Raw genomic sequence first — 23,348 nt, 5'->3', positions numbered from 1 at the left:
ATTCTCTTATATAAATTCTTAAGCTTAAACGGGTATCTACCTCACCGTCTTGACCACGACTACTGTATCCACTACCGTTACCCCATCTCGACAACCACCGCCACCACCATGGCAGTCACTACTTGTCATCACTATCCATCATAATAAAAATATAACGAGTGAACTTATTTGTTTATAAAAGCAGGCTGTGATGCCTTTGTAAAAAAAATATACATCTTATGTAGTGATAAATAGTAGCACTCATATATAACCAAAAGATTGAACCAAATAACAATACAACATAATAATTTTGAAGCTTAATTTCCAACAGTATGATCAACTTTCATAAGTAATCAAAGCTCACAGTTTTACCACCTCCGGTATATGCACCGGGTACCGATCAATGCAGTCCTCCCACGGTCCGCCATCCATTCCAACGCTCCGGTTACACTTCCACACAGCGCTGTTACACTTAAACCCGCTACCAAGCGCTATTTGCCATACCCTGTCCCCTTTCTTCATCCTACCTTTCGCTTCTATATAACTAAGCTCATACCACAACGACGATGATGACGTGTTCCCAAACCGGTGTAACATCATCCTCGACGGCTCAATGTGCTCCGCCGATAACCGCAGGCTCTTCTGCACCTCGTTTATCACCGCCCTACCGCCGATTGTATGCAGAAATGCTCGAACGCTTGTGTAAAATCCGGTACGTAAATATTCCATTTCCGCTTAAATAATCTCCGTCCGATAAAATTAAAAACGAAGCGAAATTGCTCGGATAACGGTAACACCGATGGACCTAATGTCATAATGTTCGATTTCAACGCTTCTCCACCGATTACCGATAGATCTTTCGATAACTTGATACCTAAATTACCTTCGGGATCTTCTTGATGAATGCATTTGTAGGACTTCTCATCGGAAGCTTTATGCGTTCTGACGATGTTAACGAGTTTGTACTTCGATCGGTTTCGCTCACAGCATTTGTTCGATAACAAAACAGCGGCTGCGCCTAATCTAAACAAGCAATTCGGAAGGAGCATTCCGCGCTCATTTCCTTCGTAATAATTTCGGTACTAATTACTATAGCATTAGAGTTTGGATGACTCAAAAACAATCTTCTCGATAAATCAACTGAAATTAACCCCGCGCTACACCCCATACCGGTTAAGTTGTAGCATCTAACATCACTTCTCAATTTGTACTTATTTATCACCATTGCTGCGAGCGAAGGCGACGGAGAAAACACGCTGCAGTTCACTATTAGAACGTCGATATCCGTAGGTTTCAGATTTGTTTTCGCGATCAATGAGTCCATTGCGGAGAATATCACGAGTTCAGCTTCGATTTTTGCGTCGTTCGTAGTCAGTTTAGGTGGGATGTAATGAAAACCTGGCGCTAAACACGTCTCTTCGCTTAATCCTGACCGTTCTAGTATCCGGACCTGGAACTCGAGGCTTTTTCGCTTGTTTTTACGGATCATTTCGGAGGATTCCATGAAGAATGAGAACGGTGATCGCAATGCCTTTGATGGATTGTAGCAGGAGAAATCGACGAGGTAGACGGGGTAGGTTTTGAGATTAAGTAAAGGGTAGAGATGATGATAAGGATTGAGATGAAGGTGAATGCTGGTTGAATGAGATCGAGTTGAACGGCTGCGGTGGTGGTGATGGAGATGATCAGGAAGTATGAAAGGATGTGGATGTGATCAGTGAGGTACCGGTAGCCGACGGAGGCCGCGAAAGCCGGAGAGTTGTCCGGCATTGTTGAGGAGGATAGGAGACTTGGAAGATGATATTTGTATGTGCATGAGATTGCAAAAAAATGTGATTACTACTTTACGTTACGTTGCATTTATAATAAACTCTACTTTAAAAGTTTTGTATTATATTTTGAATGCTTATATCAAATTAAGGATTTTAGACTTTTAGTTTAATCCTTATTAATCGAATTATTAGTTATATTTGTTTTATAGCTAAAATTATAATGATTTTAATGTAAATTTTATATAAAGGAACATGATTGTGTCTAGGACTCTTGTTGCATAGGCAAATTGTATAAAAAAACTAATATAAACAGAAGGTTGGACAAAAACGTCACGGAGAGGGGGACTCAATACGTATAAATCTTCTCTTGAATATAAAAGTATTGAAGTAATGTTGAATGTTATTTGGGATTATCTTTAATACCGAAAACATTATATAATTTAAAGAACGATTTCTATGTCGAAACTCGAAAAAGAAATGATAAAACATGTGATCAAAATCTTATAGTTTGTCTAGAAACCACAAATCCCTGGTTCCTCACGCATCTAAACCACGCAAATGTGGTTGGTTATATTCGATATTTTTTTCTTCATTGTTTTGCTTGTTCCATAATTATCAACTTCTTACATGTCAGACTCCATGCTACAAAAACTAGACCGTTAACATGAACAAGTTGTACTTGTTTCCTATGATCATTAAGCATCCATTTTTTATTTTCATATTATCGATTCCATTAAGTTAATTAGAAGTTATAAACAACACTACAACTTTTATGACGAAAGAAATACATTTTGTTAACATACAACAACGGTTTAACCAGATATAGTTCAAAAAACTGGTGACAAAAACATTTCCAAAACATCGGTGGCAAAAAAACATCGAAACCATGGGAGTATGGGACACATAAACATAAGCTATAGCCTCAAACCTCTAATTGAATCAACAAATACACCTTTTCTCATCTGGTCACGCGTAAAAGAATCCGACTTGGTGACTTGGTACCACAAATGACAAATATGATATATAATATACCTATGGTGAATCTTTAGCCTCCTGAAGGCGGTGTTGACCCCGACAAGTCCTCACCTTGCTCACCTTCATCCTTCTCCAATTCACCATAACTATGATTCAGATCTGACCCTAGTTCTTCATTCCCAGATCCAGAAACAGAGTGTTCACCTGAAAAGTCTACATCTTGTTCATTACTGTGAGTCATTGACCCGTATTCTTCATTCCTGTCCTCGGCTGAAGCATTACTGTGAGTCATTGACCCGTGTTCTTCATTCCCGTCCTCTGGTGCAGCATTACTGTGAGGCGTTGACCCGTGTTCTTCACTTCCGTCCTCTGGTGCAGCATTACTGTGAGGCGTTAACCCGTGTTCTTCACTTCCGTCCTCTGGTGCAGCATTACTGTGAGTCGTTGACCCATGTTCTTCACTCCCGTTCTTCTCTGACTCGGAATTACTATGAGTTGACTTTTTTTCTTCATTCATGTCATCCAATGCAGCATTAGCTTGAGCTGACCTTTCATCATTCTCATCCTTCTCAGATGCAGAATTACTATGAGTTGACTTTTCATCATTCACATCCTTGTCGGATGCACCATTACTGTCATCACTCGACCCCTTCTCTTCAACTTTTTCACCATCATTACTGGAACCTTTTTCTGCAACTTCATTATCAGATTCAGAACTAGTAGATGAGGATTTGGAGCTTTCTTCAACCATATCAAGTAGAACTCTATCAATATGACTTAATATATCTCCATCCGACTCTTCATCTTCTTCATTCTCTTCATCTTCTACTTCTTCCTCATTTTCACCGCCTGATCTGTCACTATATTCTTCTCTAGAATACTCATCATCTTCATCTTCATCGTCATCTTCATCTTCATTTTCATCCTCGTCACCAGCATTATCATATTCATACATATGGTCTTGGTTAAAGTCAAGGTGCAAACGTTCCGTGAAGGTGGTTTCGTCCTCTTCGCTGGAGCTTGAACTTGTGCTCTCGGTCTTTATGGAATTTGATTTAGTAGGTTCGTTGGTTGTTGCGGGAAAAGACTGGAAATTATCCCAATCATCATCATCCTCATCATCACCATCATGGTTTTCTTTTTCTTCATTTGCATGGTCGTTGACTTTATTGACTATTGAAGGAGGCGGGATAATTTCTTCTCTTTGTGATGGCATTTTGATCACCAAAGGTGGAATAGAAGATTTAGACGTGGTTGATATTTGTTCTTGTGTTACTGACGCACGGATTACATCCTGAATGTGCAAATATTGGTTGTCAGGATAAACTAAATTTGATTTCACTCATTTTGTAAGACAATAACAACAAGATCAAGAAATAATTTAAAGTATTCATTTAAACCTGCAGTTTTTGCCTCCGTGTAACTGGCATTGATAATAAAGCATCCTTGAAATAAATTGCAGATGTTGGACTTTGAGCAAGTTGAGAAACAAGTCTTATGGAAGCGCTTTTTAAATCGTTGACCTCCTGTAATAAAAATGCATCAATTGGATATTCCTAAATATTATCAAAACAAGATAAAAAGTCTGGCTTTGTTATCACCTGAGAGAAATCATTTTCTGAAGCTAGCAAAACCATAACAATTGCTTCAAGAAGAAGGCTCATCAAACTTCGTTGAGATTCTGGTGCTTTAGAGGATGTATGCAAAAGCATCAAGATTTTCAAACAATCTCCAGCAACGGTTACTGCTTCCCTTTTAACAGGTTTCTGTCAAAAATAACAATTTTCAAAATTATGAAAACCAAAGGCTGGAAATCAGAAATGAGAGGGAAATTCAATTGAAATAATACCTTTAAAGCTTGCTTGATGAGCTTAAAAATATCATTAAGAAGCTCCCCGATAAAGAATGTTAGAAATGTGTTGTTTTCATTACTGGAATCGCGTAGTATGCCTATTAGTGTTTGCAAGGTTATGGCCTGAACCTGCACACATATTTATTTTTAAATTCCTTGTATGTTATAATCTTTTTGCTGCAGGTATTAAATGTTCTTACCTGTATGTGCTGATCATTAAGAACTTCACGGAAAGAATTGGTGCATAGGCATAACATGCTGTAGAATATGGGTTTACTCTCCTGATTATCTCTAATAAGTTCAATTTCATACGTTAATTTAGCAAATGAGATAATCTGCTCAAGAGAGAAAACAAGCTTCTTTAATGATAATTGTGAGTTAGTCATCTTGTCCTCTGACGAATGGATGCTCTTGACACAGTTATTGGTTAGATTAATATTCATATTCAGACAAGCCCTTGTCATAGTCCTTAAATAGGAAAGACCATCATCATCCAGTGTAGGTTTTTCTGCCAAACAGGTTATAAAATGATATACTGCAATAGGTTACAAAAAATGCATAATAAATATTAAATAAAAATACTTAAAGACTCACCATTAAAGAGCTTTTTCAGAATGGTGACCAGAGATTGAACATAATTAACAGGTCTCAACACGAATGCATCATTTGAAACTTCTCCAATGCATTTATATCCAATAATGAGAAACGCCAATGCTAGTTGCACTTGCTTCTGTTCAAAGGTTAATAAAATGATAAAACATAATAAAAGAATTATTAGTATGTGGTTGATGAGGAAACAGTTACCTTGGGATCTAGACGAATCAAAAGATTTGTTGCTGTAGTAAAAGATAGAGAAATTTTATCTTCCCAGTTTGAGTAGCTGGATAATGTTACATTGGCACTGACACAAAGCAATATAATATAAAAATTGGTAACTTATGGTTATAACTTTACATAACTAGTCCTGAAAGTAAGTAGAGGGCAAAGAGTTTGTTGTTTTGAGTTACCTTTGTAAAAATTTGAACATGAAGGACATACAAAGTTCAGCAGCTTGATATGCAAAATCTTCAGTTTCAAAGAAATCTTTAGGGCAGTTCTTAACAATCTGTAGAAGAAGCATGCATAAATCTTTCACCCCGAATACAAGTATAAAATTGACCACAGTGCCATAAGATTAAAGTTAACCATTTATTATTTACCTGTGTTAGAACTGAGATTGCATGGCTATCCAATATATCCTCCATGAAGACGTAATATGAAAAAACCTATATTCATAAAGTTCAACCTTGTTGTAAAATAAGAAACCTAAATAACTGACAGCACCATTTATAAGAGCAAAGACACCAGCAAACAGATAGCGAAAGGTTGAATAAAGGGTAAAGACACTTCAAAAAACAATCACCTGCAGCAGTTCCAGGCATATATCAATAGTAAGAAATCCAGTCTGGAAGAACTTTTCTGCAGAAAGAAACCCAAAAACTGGAAAAATGATTTCATAGAACTTCATAGCTTTTGAGTGTGTGTCAGCAACTGGTGAATCACTGCCAAAGTTGGATTTTACATAATCTAATGGGATAATGGTTTCATCAGGAGTAGTGTGTTGTCCTTGAAAGAGAACAAGCAAAGAAAAGCTCCATAGAAACTGATAATCTTGTTGTTGTAGTTCTACCATATTGTATCCAGAGAAAAAGACACTTTTGGATGCATCATCTGCTGTTCTAGAAGATTCAATCGCGTCCATATTTACTGGAACTGCATCAAGAGAAACTGCTTGCAGGATAAACGGCCAGGATTCTTCTAAACAATGCTTTAACTTTTTGGCAACCAAAGAGGATTGAATTCCATCAAGAAACGGTTTCCACTGGAAAAAGAACAGACCATATTTAATTTCTTTTATGTAATGTGTGTACAGTTTGTTCAAAAATATAAAGTATATAAATAGATACATAGCTTACATTCATATGAGGACGTGTGTGGAAGCATACATAACTGTAATCCTTTAACAGAGATAACCAGTACTTGCCCAATGTATTTGAATTTTTTGAGAATAATGGTAATAGTCCGAGATACTCCTCTGGGATGCTGTGCTGTCTCCTCAAGAACGCATAGGTGTAACATTTGAGAGATGCATGAGCAGTTAGAAGTCTTATCTTGATCTACAAAACAAAAAAAAGCATAGATTTTTAGTGAAGAATGAAGATTGAAAAAAAAACCTAAGTGAAGGTAAAGGGATACCTTGCATGAAACCCATTCAGCAAATGATGGATAATAAAGGTCTTTAAAGTCCTCAAGGGGTTGAGAAAGCAGTGCAAATATACGTTTAACTGCTAACTGGTCGCCACTGATTATACCACTTGTTAATATCTACAAAAATCGTCTATCAGTTTATCCAAACGAAAACCAGTTTTTCACAGAATGAACTAAAGTAATGTATGTGTACTGAACCTTAGAAGCCAGCAGTAGACCTGCTTCCAAGAGAATAGGTCCAGATGATGCGTCCAATGCTGTACGAACAGCAGAAACAAGCTGGGCCTGATATTTTAAATAATATTTGGTTTTATAGTTAGTAAATAAGGTAAATGACAGCAGATTTAAACAATATTCAACAGCACACCTGATTCTGTTCCAATAATAAATGTCCAGGGAGCTCAGGGTCTGGTACCTTGCCAAACTGAAGATCAAATAGAAAAAAAAATAAAAAAATAAAAAAAATAAAAATAATAATAATAATAATAATAATCCCAGTAATTAGCATAACTAGTAATTAGTGTTATACATTCTTTTAATTAGATTACAGATATGTACCTTGTCCAGAATAGTACTTAGGAGACCCACACCAATTGGCCTCATGTGTTCAAATTGAATTGTGCTTATCTATGAATAATATTTTAACCACTAATTAATAATGGCAACAGGTGGTTCCAAAGGATATTATAATTAAATGACGCATCACCTGATAAGCAAGAGATATGAGCTCTTGAACATGGAGGACTAACCAGTCACAAGATAACAGGTTATTGGCTCGCCGGCTTCTTGCTAATGACAGATCAAAGTGAGCAGGATTTTGTCCAACTGCATCTGGTACATGACTCAAGCACCTGGTTCCAAAAAGATACATAATTAAACCAATCCAACTACATTGCAAGTTATTTAGTTTTTGCATATGGTAAAGAACAAAACTACAGAATATACATGAAAAGAAGCTAAGCATGAAACACAAGCGTGCTCTGTAACTATTATTTAAATAAGATCAGATTCGCATACTCTGAAGCAAATACTCTTGTTCGATATCTGAGGTATTTGTCTCTGGCAGAATTAGGTAATCCTTGAGAGTTAGAAACCATGTTCTCGTCATCTTCTCCATATGATGTGTCCCCACCAGGGCCACTAACAGAATCGTCTTCCAATTCTTTATTGGTTCTAATATTTCCACTTGACGTAGCAAGAACCTGATTAAAATTTCAACATTCAACAGTCAAATTTTCCTTTTGAGCTTCATTTTTTGTTTCTACTTTTTTCATAAAGTAGATGGGTATGTAGATGCAACCACAATATTACATGATGCTTAAAAACAACATTATATAAGAAGGTACACAATAATAATATTACTAGGAAGGAGAGTTAAGTGTACCAAGTTGCGGCATATTGATAACCACCTAGATGGAAATGATGGGCATGATGCATATAGCAATCGCATAATTGTGTTTTTCACCAAACTCCCAATCCTGTGGTAACAAATGAAATTTAAAAGTCACGCATTAAAAAAGAAATATGTTGTATGTCTGCAGAAAGATTAGAATGTTACTATCTAATGACATATATGTTGCAGACTAGCACGCATTTAACAGAGCATCATAAAACATATATAACTGCAAAGTGTTAGGAATGCCACTACCGTCAAGCTGAACGATGGTCACTATTGACCATACATAATGTCATAACAGATCCTAGACTCTTTGAACTTAAAGATGTATAGGAATACCAGGGATACATACTCATTATCAGTTTCCATATCTAGCATGTGGAACAAGTTTTCTTCTATCCGTTCATTGATAATGGAATCCTGCAAGTAGTGCCATCAGTAAATTGGGATGATAAGCAGATAAGAATCAAGTTAATGCTTCTAACATAGACAATAACAGAACTTAGGGAAGGTACTAAATGACAATTTGCATGCTCACACATGCTCACATTTTGAACTGGTACTTAAAAAACAGTAAAGAAGCAACCGCTGATTGTGATCAAACTAAGAAAATAGCTTCTTATATAGAAAACCCAGAAAACTTAATTTCCAATGATGTCAGGATGTAATGTATTATAAGCTATACCATTATGAAAACAATGCTTATGCACACGAGCTTCCATATGATGAGAAGGAAAAAAATACAGTTCAAAAAGCATTTACATACCGGGTCCTTTTCAATGAGATGCCGTAGAGTGGCCACTGCAAGATGTCTCAAAGTTGGCTGTTGTAAAGGTGAAACAGTTTCAGGACCACAAAAACGCATTACATACGTACTTTGAAAGTCGTTATCAACAATTACCTGTCTTGATGAAAGAGTTGAGAGGAGGATTTTCACATGAGAATGAACTGTAACTGCTTGGGGAGCAAAGAGGACAAGTTGTTGTGTAAAGCGAACACTCCTGTCAGATTAGCAAAACAATATATAAATAAAAAGTCTATAACAAATAGTCTGTAAATGAATAGTAAGGTTACTTACTGGAGAAGTGTTGCTGTTTCTTGCTGTAAGCTTATCTCTGCAATGACAGACTGTACAAAAACAAACAGTTAATTGCTGGCATATAACAGATATATATTTTCTGAGCCGCACTATTATTATCGTAAAACAAAAAGAAAATGAAAAGTTGAAAAAAAAAACCTTGCAGCGGGAAAAGAATATACTTCCAGGGTGCAGTTCAGGACCAAGAACAGCAACTATTGCATTTATGAGGTGACCTATTTCTTGCTGAAGCACAACCCATCCATTCTCCTCTGACAAAAGGATGTCCAAAGCAAGCCCAAGTGTGGCCTGCAGATAGATTATAAATTTATAATAAATTATATAAATGCTCCAAATTTTTGTTACATTAGAGAGAACTGGAGAAATAAAAAAGGATAATACCTGAACATGTGACACATAGGACAAGCCAGCAGCTTCTACAGTTAAAAGAAGTCCATGCAGAGCCCATACTTGTAAGCTAGGTATTGGACTCTTAGCTAGTAATGAGATAGTGCTCACAGTGGAAGGTACTAAAGTCGATAACGCCATCCCTCCTGCACTGCAGGCAACATGTCAAAGATGAAATCTTTTCCTTTCAGAAAAAACCCAAAAATATCATGTCAATCTTATAATGATGTTTTAGATGATGTAGCATACCTGCGGTGGATGCAACCAAGAGCAAGAGCAATTGATCCAGCATAGTTAGGATCTGTTGCCCCAGTTACATCAGCAAGCAGTGATCTAGTCTGGTTGAAACAAAAGAATATATGGATCAGAAATTAGAACAAGCCATGTGCTTAATATGCGCAATAATATTTATAAAACTAAAAGCATAACTTTATTTATATAAGTATGGTGAAAAATATACCAATCTGGCAGTAAACGTATCATTTCCTAGGCGAGCTAATAGCCCAATCCCTTCTGATGATGCTCTGCGTTGTGATTCACAGATGCCCCCCTCAGCTAGAATACCCTGTCACAGAAAAAAGTAAAACTTTTAATAACCAATTAAAAAGTAAAACGTAAAATGTAAAATCAAACAATAAAGAACCTGAAAGATCCCATGTATTGCATTTAATGTATCCATATCTAGTGATTGGGGTCGTAATGCAGCCATGGCCTAGAAAAAAATAAGGTATAATGAGCCATATTAGATCGGTTTCGGATATGTATGTTGTTAATGAAACAAAGAGAGTATTAGCACCTTTAACCCAGAAAGTAATCCCACGCATACGTTTGTGACATTAGCTGCATGGTGAGCATGTTTCTTTCCAGTTTTTAGACTCTGTTCAAGTATGCTAAGAAGTGATAACATCCCACCACTATCCTGGGGTAATATTCAGATTAAGTTAAAAAATGGTATCCAAGAATGTTTAACCACCATTAAAAAAAAGGAAAAGAGCGCACACTAAGAAAACACTACCTGAGTAGCAAACATGACCCCAAAGCAAAGAACCATTTGGTTCACCAACATCTTGCTAATAGTCTCCGGCTGCATATTCAACCAATAAATGTAGCAAATACAATTTCACTAAAGGATATAATTACTAATTTAGAAATAAAGTTAAAACAGACAATATTGAAGACCCAAGAAGCTACATATTCAGAAAATGAACTTGAAGAATATTCAACTGCATCAAAACACATAGGTACATTGTACACAATGGTTTAGCCAGCAGATGAATCAAGATTAAATACTTATATGACTTTCTTCCTTTATAACAAGGAATATATGTGTGTGTCTGTGTATCAGAGGATAACCCATTCTACCTGAGGAAAACTAGGGAGCTCATTCTCCCAAACACAAGGCAAAACACCATCTTTTCCACCTTGAAATGCTCGAAACTCATCTTCAAACCAATCCCTACGTGCCAACAAAAATAAATAAACAATTACATATTTTCAACGACAAAAGAGTCTGCACACACGCAGAATTTTTAAGAATCATGGATCCCACATTTGAGATTGCAAAGAAAACCAATCGTAGTTTATATGTATATACCTTCCAGGTGTCCAAGGACCTAACCAAGCATCTCTGCTGTCCAAAAGTATTCTCAAATAGGAGCTTTCTTCATACTTGGATGCTTCTCTGTTTCCCAAAACCCATAAGAGGCCATAAGACGTATATATGTGAAAACAATTGCAGTGAAATCCACCATGACACATAAAAAGTATACAGAAGCATAGGATTCCGCGTAGAAATAAACCTTAATTACCTGAACGGACTTGTGCATATTTGAATAAGTTGAGGATGGTCACTCTTGTATGCCATTGGATCATAAAGTGACTGATAAGCTATCAGTGTTCTGCTGATGAATACATCCATAAAAGGCTTTGCATCATTCACCTTGATTGATACGGAAGAAACATAGGATAATGCCCTGTTATTCATCATACATTGTATTAATACATTTATAGCTGAAATATAGTATTAGCACTATTTGATTTTAGTCATACCGACTAAGGTATAACAGTACTGGTTGGAGCAAGATCCCTTTGTTCACAGCATCAGGAAATACAAAACATCTTATAAATGCAATTAGGGCATCAACTGCAGCAGACCACACTCTAGAAAAAAAACACGGGAAATGTTACTTCAACTAAACAAAATTTATATTATAAAAGTCTTAACTAAACAAAATGGCAAAAATGATGAACCTTATTTTAGAAGACAGATCCTCTGTTGAATCTACTTGATGATCTTGGACACGACTAAAGACATCAGTCCATAAAGATAGAATATCAAACACCTGATCTTCCATCTCCTGTACAATTCATGCAGCACCTTTAATAATCAAGAAGTATGTCATAATAATATAAGTAAAAAATAAATAAATAGATAACTAGCCTCCTTTGGCATGGAAGACAACAAGGATGATAAAAGTAACCATCCGGCTTCTTTTTCAACTGTTGCAACTACAGGACTTCGACTAGCTTCTGTAAGCATTTTTCTAGCAACATCAAGCATTGTTCTGGGCAATCTATGCACAAAAATAAATAAGAATGACTAATTATTATTTCAGTATTATACAAATGTCAACCAAAGTGCAATGAAAAGTGGATGTTACCTGGCTGGATAACCAAGAGGTAGCTTTGGGGAAACAGATGCAAGTGCAGCCAAAACTGTAGCTTGTCCACTTAAGGAATCAAGCTCAATCCTCAGATTGGGTCCCTATATACCATGTGAGAAAAGATGAATAAATATTTGAGAATTAAACAAGAATAAAGATACTAACATTGACGGCAATACAACTTTCTAGCAGCTTAACAGAAATAAAGATATTAACATTGACATAATACTTAATATATAGTATTCTTGTTCAAAAGACTGTTAACAAGTATGAATTTGTGACATAATGTTATTTAGTGATTGAAGGCAACGAATCTGATCATTTCAGGCTGGAAAACATACATTTTGATCAAACAAGGAAAAGATATACAATCTACCAAAGTCCCAAACAATTTCAGAGTAAATATATTCAGATTATCAGCCAAGTTAAACTTGGTAATTGTATATTGAATTTGAATGTGTGTGTACAAGATGAATGTAGGGATATAAAGGGATTACAACTGATACCTACAGAGTATCCATATCACTTGACTTACATATTCAAATTCCTTATGACTAAACATATTCTGTCTAATAAGCCGGATAAAAATTGATTAAATTTTAATCTTTTATGAAAAAGAAAATGCATCTCATGTCATACCTTCTCAAATGCCACATTTTCTCTTAATGCCTTTAGTGTGGTGACCCCATAATTAACCAAACCACCAACACATGTTGGATCAATCTCTGCCAGTGCACGCAATGTCAAGGCTGACTCAGCACGTACCTAGCAAACATGTTGAATCCAAAACTTCATATAAGCACTTAGAAACTGAAAGAACCGAACATATAGAATATTTTCTATTAGACAAGTATGAGGCGATATGCATCTCATGTTTAACTGAAAAAGAATAACATAAAATAATATCATACAAGTGGCGAAGAGTTAGACAGTGCTGCTACAGCTGTGTCATCAAGAACCTCCTTGAATTCAACAGGAACCTGAAAATGAAAAAGAAAACCTTAAGTAACTCACAGTCACAAGTTAACCTTCAAAACTGTCAAAATGCATTTGACAAACTTAGTCTCCTATGTCATAAGTAATTACAAAAAACAACCTCAAAAAGCCTTACCTCTCCTAACGTTTTTAGGGCGTATGATAAAGTGCGTAAAGCAGCAATTTTCATTGATGGACTTGCATCTTGAGACTGAAGCTGTAACAGAAAATTCACACCAAACCGTTTAAACTAGTAAAATCAAGATCATAACATATAATGAGTAGACATATACGAGTCATTTAGCAAACCTGCTTCCCTATATTAACTAAGAAGACCCTTTGTGTTGGCTCAGTCATTTGATCAATCACACCAACACGCAGGATATAAACAACACATGCCTACAAGAAAATTCAAAAATATATATTAGAAAGTTGATAAACTCTTTTAATTGAAACCGCTAAGAACCAACTCTGTTAAGATCCATTAAAAATAAAAGAATTAGATTATCTAGCAAAATACAGGTTGCAACTACATAATGATGTAGCTCGTTTGCTTCATAAACATGCAGTTGACTCAAATTACTTGATTACTCAATCCTGGTACTTATAAAAACTTTAATTTTTTTAGGAAAAAAGTGTAGAATCTACATATTAGAAAGTAGAGAACTCAGTATGTGTAAAATCATTGCACTTCAATTTAGAATTAACCTGGAGATATTCACAAAAACAATTCAGCGGGCCAGTAAAAGTGGGCATTTACTAATCTTAATCTAGACTTTGGTTTGCTGCTAACTGCCACTAGGTACCAATTTTTCTTTTAAATCTCGTTTGTCCTAAATATACTATGAAATATTTTTTCATCGGGTCATCACCTCAAGAAAAAGAAAAGTTAAGGCTACAAAGTAATAAGAAATTACCAATGATTGTGCATCTACAGAAGAATCTGTACGAAGCATATCCATAATCTGCACAAGATAATTTTGAAGCTCGGTATCTGGATGCATATACTTAAGACGAATGGCCTGAAAGTATTTTAAGAAAAACTTTAGAGCTTTACTCATAAAAAAAATATTAGAAAACAAAACAATTGAATCACTTCAGAACTTGTAACTGTTCAAGAAAAAATAGTGAAATGTGCATGTAAACAGCAATTCACCAATTATAAGGATAAATGTTTCTGACAAAATCATGAGAACTGGCAATAGGCACAACAACTTACTTGTAGGAAAAAAACCCATGATAAAGTTAGACAAACTCGCAAATTCGTTGAACGAGGTCCGCTTGCTGAAAAAATAATGTATTTATCAATATATAGCATAAATTGAGAAAACCCAATGCATTGAAGTTTAAATTTTATAAGATCCTTTCACAAGTAAAGCTATTTCCGTTCATTGAAGTTTTACATTTCAGTTTACTTCTATTTTCCTTAAACGGCCCTTACCTTTATTGAAGTGAGATATAAGATGCTTTTGTAAACTCCCCTCAAGTTTTTTCGGATTAGACTGATTTTTCCCCTTTGGTTGCACCTAGTAGAATAAAAATGTAAGTTGTCATGACAAAACAAAATGAAAAAGTAAATATACTACACGAAAACAAAGAAATAAATTTGAGACCCGAATGGCATACCTGTGCTTGAGGGTTCATTCCTAGAGCAAGCAAGGCTCCCAAAGCTTCTGCAAAGGCATCCCTAACCGACGATTCACGATCTTCAAGAGCCTTATAAGATGAGATAATATTAGATAAGAAACCATAAAGCAACATACTAATTGGCAATTTACACATTAAATGGGCAATTTGGGTTATAGGTGTTCTCTAAAGGGTCAAATGGGTTAACTCATAAAACTTAGCTAAAAGTCAAACAAGTCGAAACTCACTTAGCTAAAAGTCAAACAAGTCGAAACTCAAACGCCCAAAGTGTATTCAGTATGTATAAAACCCCGCATATTGTTTATTAAAATTAAACTAGAATCTTTTTGTAATAATATTGTTTTTGTAATGATAATACATTAAATATGTATAAAATTCAATAAACGAAATACAAAAGGAAATTGTTTACAAGTCAGCCGACATGTTACAAGTTGCAACCCATTCTAACCCATTACCCAACCTGCCCATCTTGATACCTTGACACAATGAGCGGCGGAATTTTCAAGCTCTCCAGCCCCTAAACCGGGTCCACCAATATTAGCAAAAGCTTTCAAACATCTTGCAGCAGCTTTCCTAACAATAAATGATTTATCTCCAACACCCATCCGCATAATTATTCTAAATGCTTCTGCATATGCAGGAAAAGAGCCATTGCCTTCAGAACCTTCCAGCGCATTTCTAAGCATTTGCAAAGCCTCTCGTCTCACATAATCCTAGCATAAAGCAGTAAGAAGCTTGGTGTAAGAGAAAAATAATCACATAATTGATTATCAATAATATGGATTAAATAGATGTAGAGAATGGGAAGAGTTCACATAGTAACTAGCATTTCTAGGGTACACTCTTTCTCCCGTGTAAATCACTAAATCCATTATACATATGACAGGTGTAACAGGAATTTAAATTCATTTGCTACTATTGCACTTACTAAGTATATTCTAACGTTGTTATTGAAAAAAGTAAGTGTTTTCCCCCTTTTTTCAAGCCAAAATTATTATAGTCATGGGCCAATAATAATTACACTGTTAGATTGCAAAATTTGGCCCTTGTTGGTGTTTAAGGGATAGTTCAGTCACTTCTACAAAATAAAACGATAACAGAATTGAAATATGATAACTATTAGTTGCACACATAGCTGTGATGATAGTAGAAATTAGAACTTAGAAGGCAACATTGGCTTAAAATATTAGTTAGCAAAATAATCCTCGGTTATGTGGATAACACAAAAAGAAAACCAAAATTATTATTACCATCCCAAAGGAATAATTGTTTTTATAATGTCAACATATTTGTGGATTATACCAGCATGAGATGATAAGTTCATATTACCTTCTAAGTTCCAGTATCATCACTATTTTATACACGTAATTTGAACTTCCCCTAAACCCAACAAGTAATCAAAGAGAATCAACGATGATTCATGGCACATGTTGTAACGTGAAGTACTGCAAAACAAGAAATGATCTCGAATGTTACCTCAGAAAACTTCATCAATTTTGCTACATTACTTGTAGTAGCAAGCAAACCAGATGTAATTTTCTTTCCAAATAACCGATATAGCTCCCCCAAGCACTGTGCAGCACCTGTATTCACAATGGCACAACAGCAAACACATTAAAAAGTTCACCTTGACAATATAAACTCAAATACTGATTATATGATCTCTTGCATGCAGTTGCGGTTTAATAAGAACAAAGTACTACACAATATAGATCGTATAGGTACATGACCATTATAAAATAGATAAAGTTTGTATCAAATGTGGACATGTAACTGAATTCAAACTTAAAATAAATGAGCAAACCAGCTATTCGCAAAGGCTCGCTTTTCTTTCCATCAGAGATAAACCCCTGTAATGAGCTCACTCTCGAGTAGATTGATATAGTATCCCCCTTATAAATGATTTTACCCATTGCAATAGATGCCAAATGGCGTACAGGGCGCCTTGCACCAAGAACCAGCAAAGAAAATAGTGCATCCTCGCATTTCCTTTGCCACAAAAGTACAGAATCCTGAAAAGTTCAATTCAATTATTCAAACGTATAAATCTTAAACTTCAACTCCCTCCATTCTTATTTAAAAGTCCCTTGCTTGACTTAGAGATTAATAAACTACTTGTTGATTCAAGTTTTACTTACTATAAAGTTTTGTTTCTGAAACTAATCTAGTTTTAATTGACCATAAATTAATGCATTTCTATCTCCGGTGTTGCTAGTACCGGATTCAGTTTTGATAATCGATTAACCTTGAATTATTCCAAATTCAAATTTTTTATTACTTTTATGTAACATCATCCTTTTTTAACCATGCAAACTTATTATAATTCCAAAGCTAAAACAGTTACTTCATCTCTCTGTCTTCAAATGCTAATTATTTTGCTAAAACAGGATGAATACTACCTAAATTAATGTCGAAATTGAACACATGTTTCTTTAGCTCATAAGCTCAACACGTCACTTTACCAATCAAGTGATGACATTATACATGCATACATATTGTATTCCTCTAGAGTCAAGAAGTAGTTTCAATGTGCAATTTAAAGCCACAATAGGAGTCTGTCAGTCATATTGTCTAGTTCCAATAATTGCTATGGTTTTTCCATTTCACCTATAACTAAAGTACTAAACTAAGATCACAAGCTTGACATTACAGATTGAATATCAGTCAACCATCACTTTACCAGTCAAGTAATTCCATTATATACATACATACATATTGTATTCCTCTAAAGTCAATAAGTAATCTCAATGTAAAACTAGTTCCAGTAAATCAGTAATTGCTATGATCTATTGATTCAATCTCACATTTAGCTAAACCTAAGGTCACAAATTAAGTGCAATTAACTAGTTAACGAATAAGTAAATGGTAAAGGAAGCTAGGAATGATCCCTAATTAAGAACAAATTGAAAATGGAAAGAATAGGTTTAGGAATGGTGACAGAAACAAAACAATAGGTTTTGGAATTGTAAAAGGAACAAAATCACCACGAGACACAGATCTAATACATGTTTCTTTTAACTCATAAGCTCAACATGATCACTCGATCCAACTAAGTGATGTCATTATACATACATACATACATACATATTGTATTCCTCTAGAGTCTAATCTCAATGTGAAACTAGTTCCAGTAATTGCTATGGTTTATTGATTCAATTTCACATTTAGGTAAACCTAATGTCACAAATTATTAAGTGCAATTAACTAGTTAACGAAGAAGCAAATGATAAAGGAAGGTAGGAATGATCCCTAATTAAGAGCAAATAGCATATAATAATAATAATAATAATAATAATAATAATAATAATGTGAATATGAAATAGGAATATACCTTGGGTTCTTCATCAATGGAGGAAATGAGATCGGAAAGAAGATCGAAGCAGAGTAGTGGATCAGGAAGCTTGTGAGATGCAGATGCCACTATAGATTCCAATTGTGCCACTAATACTCCAAATCTCGATAGAGGTACGTTCTCTCGTACGTAATTCTTCGCCATTTAAGAGACTGGACTGCTGCTTGCTACTTCAGTAATGTTATTGGTTTGACAGATGCAAGATCAACCATGAGAAAGAAAGAAAGAGAAATACAAGCCCCCAACAAAGCAGGATGGTAATGAATTAGACTATTATAGGGCAAAAACACTCTCCCTTGTGTTTATTTAGAGAACTCACATACAAAGGAATTTTTATATTTTCGATACATTGTTTATATGTAACTTTTTAAATATGTATACATATATGTATCCGATTTTATATATAAAATTTTTAATTTTGACCGATCTTGACCATATAGTGATTAATCAGAGACTGGTTGGTGGGAAACCGACTAGCGATTAATCAAATATTAATTTGCACGTAGTTGGATTTTTACAACCGTGTGTATTGCTTTCGTATGTGGAAAAGATTATAAGGAAACGTTTTAAGGTCGTGTACAAATGTTATGTGGTCGTATAACTTTATACGATCGTTAAACGTAAAAATGATAACTTGTTGCTCCGGTGTTGTTAAGCTTGTTTGATTAAAAATCACCCTCACTTGACACTTAAAGCCACCATTTTACTTGGAAAACTACCAGTATCACATCTCAAAGATATCTCTTATATCGCAATAATATTTTTATCATCATTTAGAAGATCAAGCGAAAAAAGAGAATTACAGACAAGTTTCAATATCTTCCTTTGTTGAATTTTTGGTGATGTTTGGTGGTCGCTAGTTAGTTATCGCCGAACATAGTCAGCTCATTTAATCGTCAAAGTTAACTATATGACTTGACCAAAATGTCTTCCGTAACAACTTATCATGATCCGCAACTTTAATAAATTTCATATCAAACTATCTTCCATTATCATGTAGCTTTTATATTTACATCACTCTATATCATCCATAGCAAAACATAATGTTCACCCGTAGCAAAATTCCTCATATGTGTATTTCTTTAAAATATGTAGCTTCTATACTTGACAACAAAACTTTCATTCGTACTAATTTTCTTTCGTGTCATTCTTCTTCTCATTTGTAGCATTCCATGACATACTTTTACTTTATTTTCATATCAAGCAAAGTTAGATTTTGAGTTAAATACATTGATGGTTCCTAATCCCATGATGTAAACATAAATGGACTCCTACATAAGAGTCTATGAATCATGTATTGAAGAGGTTGAGAAAGTATTTCAAGCATATGTTTAGTTCTTCTTTAGCAAAAATCAAAGCTCTGTATTTTAATTTACAAAAGGACATCTAAAGCAAAGACGTTACAAAGTAAACATGCTCGATTAGTATACACATATAAAACCCATTTAACAAGATTAAAACTACATATTTTATCTCGTACATTACCCATAAGATAACGAATGAGATGTAATTCAAGTGTTAAAACATTCACATTAGAATTCACATTGGAGTCTCTATATCCATAATTTATAAAATAACATAGAGGAACAATAGAGAAAAAAATTTTAATAATTTATAAAATAACATAGAGGAACAATAGAGAAAAAAATTTTAAATCCACTACATTGCATTCTCTATATAACAGACAAAATTCATAGAAAACTAAAGTATATATCTATATTTAGATGCTCATATTCAACTCTCTATAATTTGGTGTGAGTTTTATAAAAAAAAATGTAGAGCATTCACATTGGAATATCTATATCATCTCCAAATCTCCAATCATATAATCTAAGAAAAAAAATCATTTTTTTAATCAAATTTTGCACTCCATCTGATCTCTAAAATACGGAATAGATATATGGATTAAATAGTGAATCCATATATACGTATGGACTAATCCATATATACGTATGGACTCCGCACATTTATGTGAGTGGAACAAAAATATAATATAATAAAAATATATTGGTTATAAATAATATCAACTATCACATTTTGGTCGTTGTATCCCAATTAACGAAATGAATTGTGACAATCCCACCTTTTAACATTTTTGCTTCAACGATCCATGACTATCGGAAGCGTAACTCCGTTAGTCTTCGGTCATCGAAAAACGTTTCGGCCAGAAAACTTCTTTTTTCGCCGAAAAACTCTATTTATGTCTCAAATCTTTTTGATACGTTAGATCATACCATTGGGAACCTTTTATGAGTGAAATCCTCAATCATTGAGGTCACTTGAACTATAGGTGTTGGTTGTATGAAAAAACATTTTCGGCTAAATAACTTGTTTCTCGTATGAAAACCGTTAGTGGTGGTGTTCAGACAGTGATGGCCAACGATGGGGTTCGAGTGGTGGTGGTGGTGTTCAAGTTGAGTTTTCGGTGAAAATGACGTTTTCCTGCGGGCTAAGACTAATGGAGTTACGATTCCGTTTGTCGTGGATCGTTGGAAACAAACATGTTAAAATGTGGAACTATTAACAACCATTTCGTTAATTAGCACCAATAACGACCAAAAGGTGATAGTTGATATTATTTAAAACCAATATACACGTATATCTACCTATATAATAAAAGAGTGGATTTTCAGGTAACCTTCTCTTCCTGTTTTTCATCAAATCTCTTTAAACTGTCACATGACATTTTGGCATTTCTTTTTTATTTTTATGTATTTCATTAAAATATTTTTCATCAGATGTATTTAAATTGTCACATGACATGAGATTCGTTGGTAAAAACATGGGCTTCGATAAATTAATTTTATCCTTTTAGTTCTTTGATTAAATCCAATTTTTGAAATGGGATTTCTCAAATTTTATAATTTTGGTTTGAATAACTTTGTACGACATAAGTTTGACTCAGTCGATACAATGATGCAATGGTTTCAATTCATCAAAATTTATCCTGCTTATATAACTATGTGTCATAAATCAATCATATAAACTTTTGATCGTTACAATTCTGATTGGTAACGTGATTTAAAAATTTGTGCAGATTGTCAACAAAACAACATGGATTCGATTTTGGGCAAATAAATGAAGAGTGTTTGAGGAATTCGAACGTAATTATGGTTCAAACTTACTAAATAAAAGAAATTTAGTTTTAAAAATCAGCTTCATATGTTTTAAAAATATTTTTTTCTTTGGTACCTTAATATTTTTCTTTTAAATATTTGTTAAACATAATCGTTAGTTAGTTTGGTTAACGAGAATTTATTTGAAAGTTTAATCTCAACTGATAAAAGACTGGGTATGTTTTATACGTATTTAGTGTTATTAATATTACATATGATTTTAAAATTCACTATATGGGTTTTGTAATAAAACTTCCAGATAAATATTTATGACAGTTTTAAACGTATTATAAGGACATTCGTAAAAATGGAGACATGACTTCTATTTGGTCAACATCGTGGTAAATTAAAACTGGTGTTTACAAAATTTAAGATGGAAAATGGAACCGACACATGTGAAAACATTTTAATTTATTGGTTACATGCTTTATTTTTCAAATTTCATAAATCATATTTATTATGTTAAAAAAAATTTCAACACGTGTGTCACACGGGATATAAGCTAGTTAAATATATATAAACGAAACCGCCATACATTCTCTCAAGCTACTGGATTACTTTATTTGTAAATTGAGGTTTCTCAGTTCTCATGCTTTTGACAAAAATTGACGGGTTTGGTCTCACCAAACTCAGATAACCCTTAAACGGATTATAACATCTCATTAAATTAAGAATTAATCTCACCAAATATTTGATATAAAAATCATATAAAATTAGGTTATGGGTCTCACCAAACCGATTTTTTTTAAAGATATATTAATAATTAATAAACAATTTTATAATAAAAAATAAGTGGGTCATGGGTCTCACAAGACCCAAATAGCTTTTAAACTGGGTTATAACATCTTATTTATTTGTGAAACCCGTTTATCATCAAATCCAAAGTATATTATTAACTTTCATACAATAAATAAAATTAAAATCCAAAAAAATATATAAATATTAGAAACGAATAATATAAAACAACCCCGTAATACGGATGATAAAAACTAGCATAAATATACAAACAAGTACAGTTTAATTGAATAAAGATATACATGAGGAATCAGATGTAGGGAATTTTTAAAAGATATAACCAGTTTAAAGATAAAGATATTTAGGGGGTGTTTGGATTTTTTTTATTTTTAACTCCTTATAACTTATTGAAAAAGTCATAAGTCACAGTCTTGTAACTTATGAATTATTTCCTTACAATATAAGCAATCCCACACAACCTATTAACTTTTTTGAAAAGTTAATCCCACGCAACTTATTAACTTTTTTGAAAAGTTAATAAGTAATAAATTGACGAAATTAAGCAATCCCAAACACCCCATTTGTTAAGGAGTAAGTGTCAAAATAGTATAGTCCTTGAGGTTTGATCACTTTTGTGACTTATCCTTTTTTTATTATATGTATTTTTTTGCAATTGGACCATTGATATTTTCAGTTGTTGCTAATGTCGCCAAAATCGTTAACTATTTTAATTTACATCATTAACTTAAGTGTATATATGTTTTTCACCAAGGTGACATGGTGGTGGCTAGATCTAGGGGCGTGTGAGTTAGGGTGGCCGCCGGTAGAAGTTCCATAGGAAGCAACATTTTACCTTAAATTAGGGTTTAAATTTAAAAAAGACGAAGATGATAATAGAATAAAATGCCCATTCACACCTTGGCAAAAATACGATTTTATCCTTGAGTTCACAATGAAAGTTAATAGAGTTAATGATTTGAGCGACATTGTCAACAACTGTGAAACCTCAACTATCTAATTACCAAAAAGAAAAAAAAACTTTTTGAACAAAAGTAATAAAAAGAGTTATGTGCCATTTTAGTACATGTGGTTTGATTAACTACGCAACTTTAGTACTTTTTTTGAATTTTTCGCAACCGACTACTCCATGTTT

The 23,348-nt window shown here is 34.0% G+C and overlaps 1 protein-coding gene and 1 pseudogene across 1 annotated transcript; both read right to left on the bottom strand.

Annotated features, from left to right (window-relative positions):
• Positions 1 to 243: 243 nt before the first annotated feature.
• On the bottom strand, positions 244 to 1,749 carry LOC143637124 (3-ketoacyl-CoA synthase 6 pseudogene; annotated as a pseudogene).
• Positions 1,750 to 2,471: 722 nt separating this feature from the next.
• Positions 2,472 to 18,583, bottom strand: LOC143637158 (protein SWEETIE-like). Its single transcript, XM_077104607.1, has 48 exons — positions 18,324 to 18,583; positions 16,797 to 17,004; positions 16,469 to 16,575; positions 15,469 to 15,705; positions 14,972 to 15,061; positions 14,787 to 14,871; positions 14,565 to 14,629; positions 14,263 to 14,367; positions 13,655 to 13,744; positions 13,482 to 13,562; positions 13,282 to 13,350; positions 13,010 to 13,135; positions 12,368 to 12,471; positions 12,148 to 12,280; positions 11,958 to 12,064; positions 11,757 to 11,867; positions 11,516 to 11,680; positions 11,302 to 11,388; positions 11,070 to 11,163; positions 10,723 to 10,791; positions 10,504 to 10,626; positions 10,351 to 10,419; positions 10,168 to 10,272; positions 9,957 to 10,045; positions 9,702 to 9,858; positions 9,459 to 9,608; positions 9,300 to 9,349; positions 9,123 to 9,222; positions 8,988 to 9,044; positions 8,574 to 8,641; positions 8,210 to 8,303; positions 7,843 to 8,027; positions 7,532 to 7,676; positions 7,384 to 7,452; positions 7,193 to 7,249; positions 7,024 to 7,110; positions 6,814 to 6,942; positions 6,534 to 6,734; positions 5,981 to 6,439; positions 5,778 to 5,843; positions 5,586 to 5,683; positions 5,383 to 5,479; positions 5,173 to 5,308; positions 4,779 to 5,086; positions 4,576 to 4,707; positions 4,328 to 4,492; positions 4,127 to 4,252; positions 2,472 to 4,020 (listed from the first exon to the last, which is right to left on the bottom strand). Exons 1-48 carry the CDS (start codon positions 18,486 to 18,488, stop codon positions 2,797 to 2,799), a joined length of 7,044 nt encoding a protein of 2,347 aa, XP_076960722.1. The 5' UTR covers positions 18,489 to 18,583; the 3' UTR covers positions 2,472 to 2,796.
• Between the last annotated feature and the right edge of the window lie 4,765 nt (positions 18,584 to 23,348).

The sequence above is a fragment of the Bidens hawaiensis genome, unplaced genomic scaffold (assembly GCF_021521415.1).
Source record: "Bidens hawaiensis isolate Kalapana, Puna unplaced genomic scaffold, B.hawaiensis_p1.1 tig00008125_1, whole genome shotgun sequence".
NCBI lineage: Eukaryota > Viridiplantae > Streptophyta > Magnoliopsida > Asterales > Asteraceae > Bidens > Bidens hawaiensis.
The sequence above is the reverse complement of the archived record's forward strand: the minus strand, read 5'-3'. Positions and strand labels throughout refer to the sequence as shown.

Excerpts from the sequence above, each read along its gene's own strand:
- LOC143637158 (XM_077104607.1), bottom strand. The coding sequence starts at position 18,488 with ATGGCGAAGAATTACGTACGAGAGAACGTACCTCTATCGAGATTTGGA. Across the intron at positions 14,630-14,786 it reads TATATCTCACTTCAATAAAG|CAAGCGGACCTCGTTCAACG; the intron begins GTAAGGGCCGTT and ends TTATTTTTTCAG. Across the intron at positions 7,250-7,383 it reads TAAGTACTATTCTGGACAAG|TTTGGCAAGGTACCAGACCC; the intron begins GTACATATCTGT and ends TTTGATCTTCAG.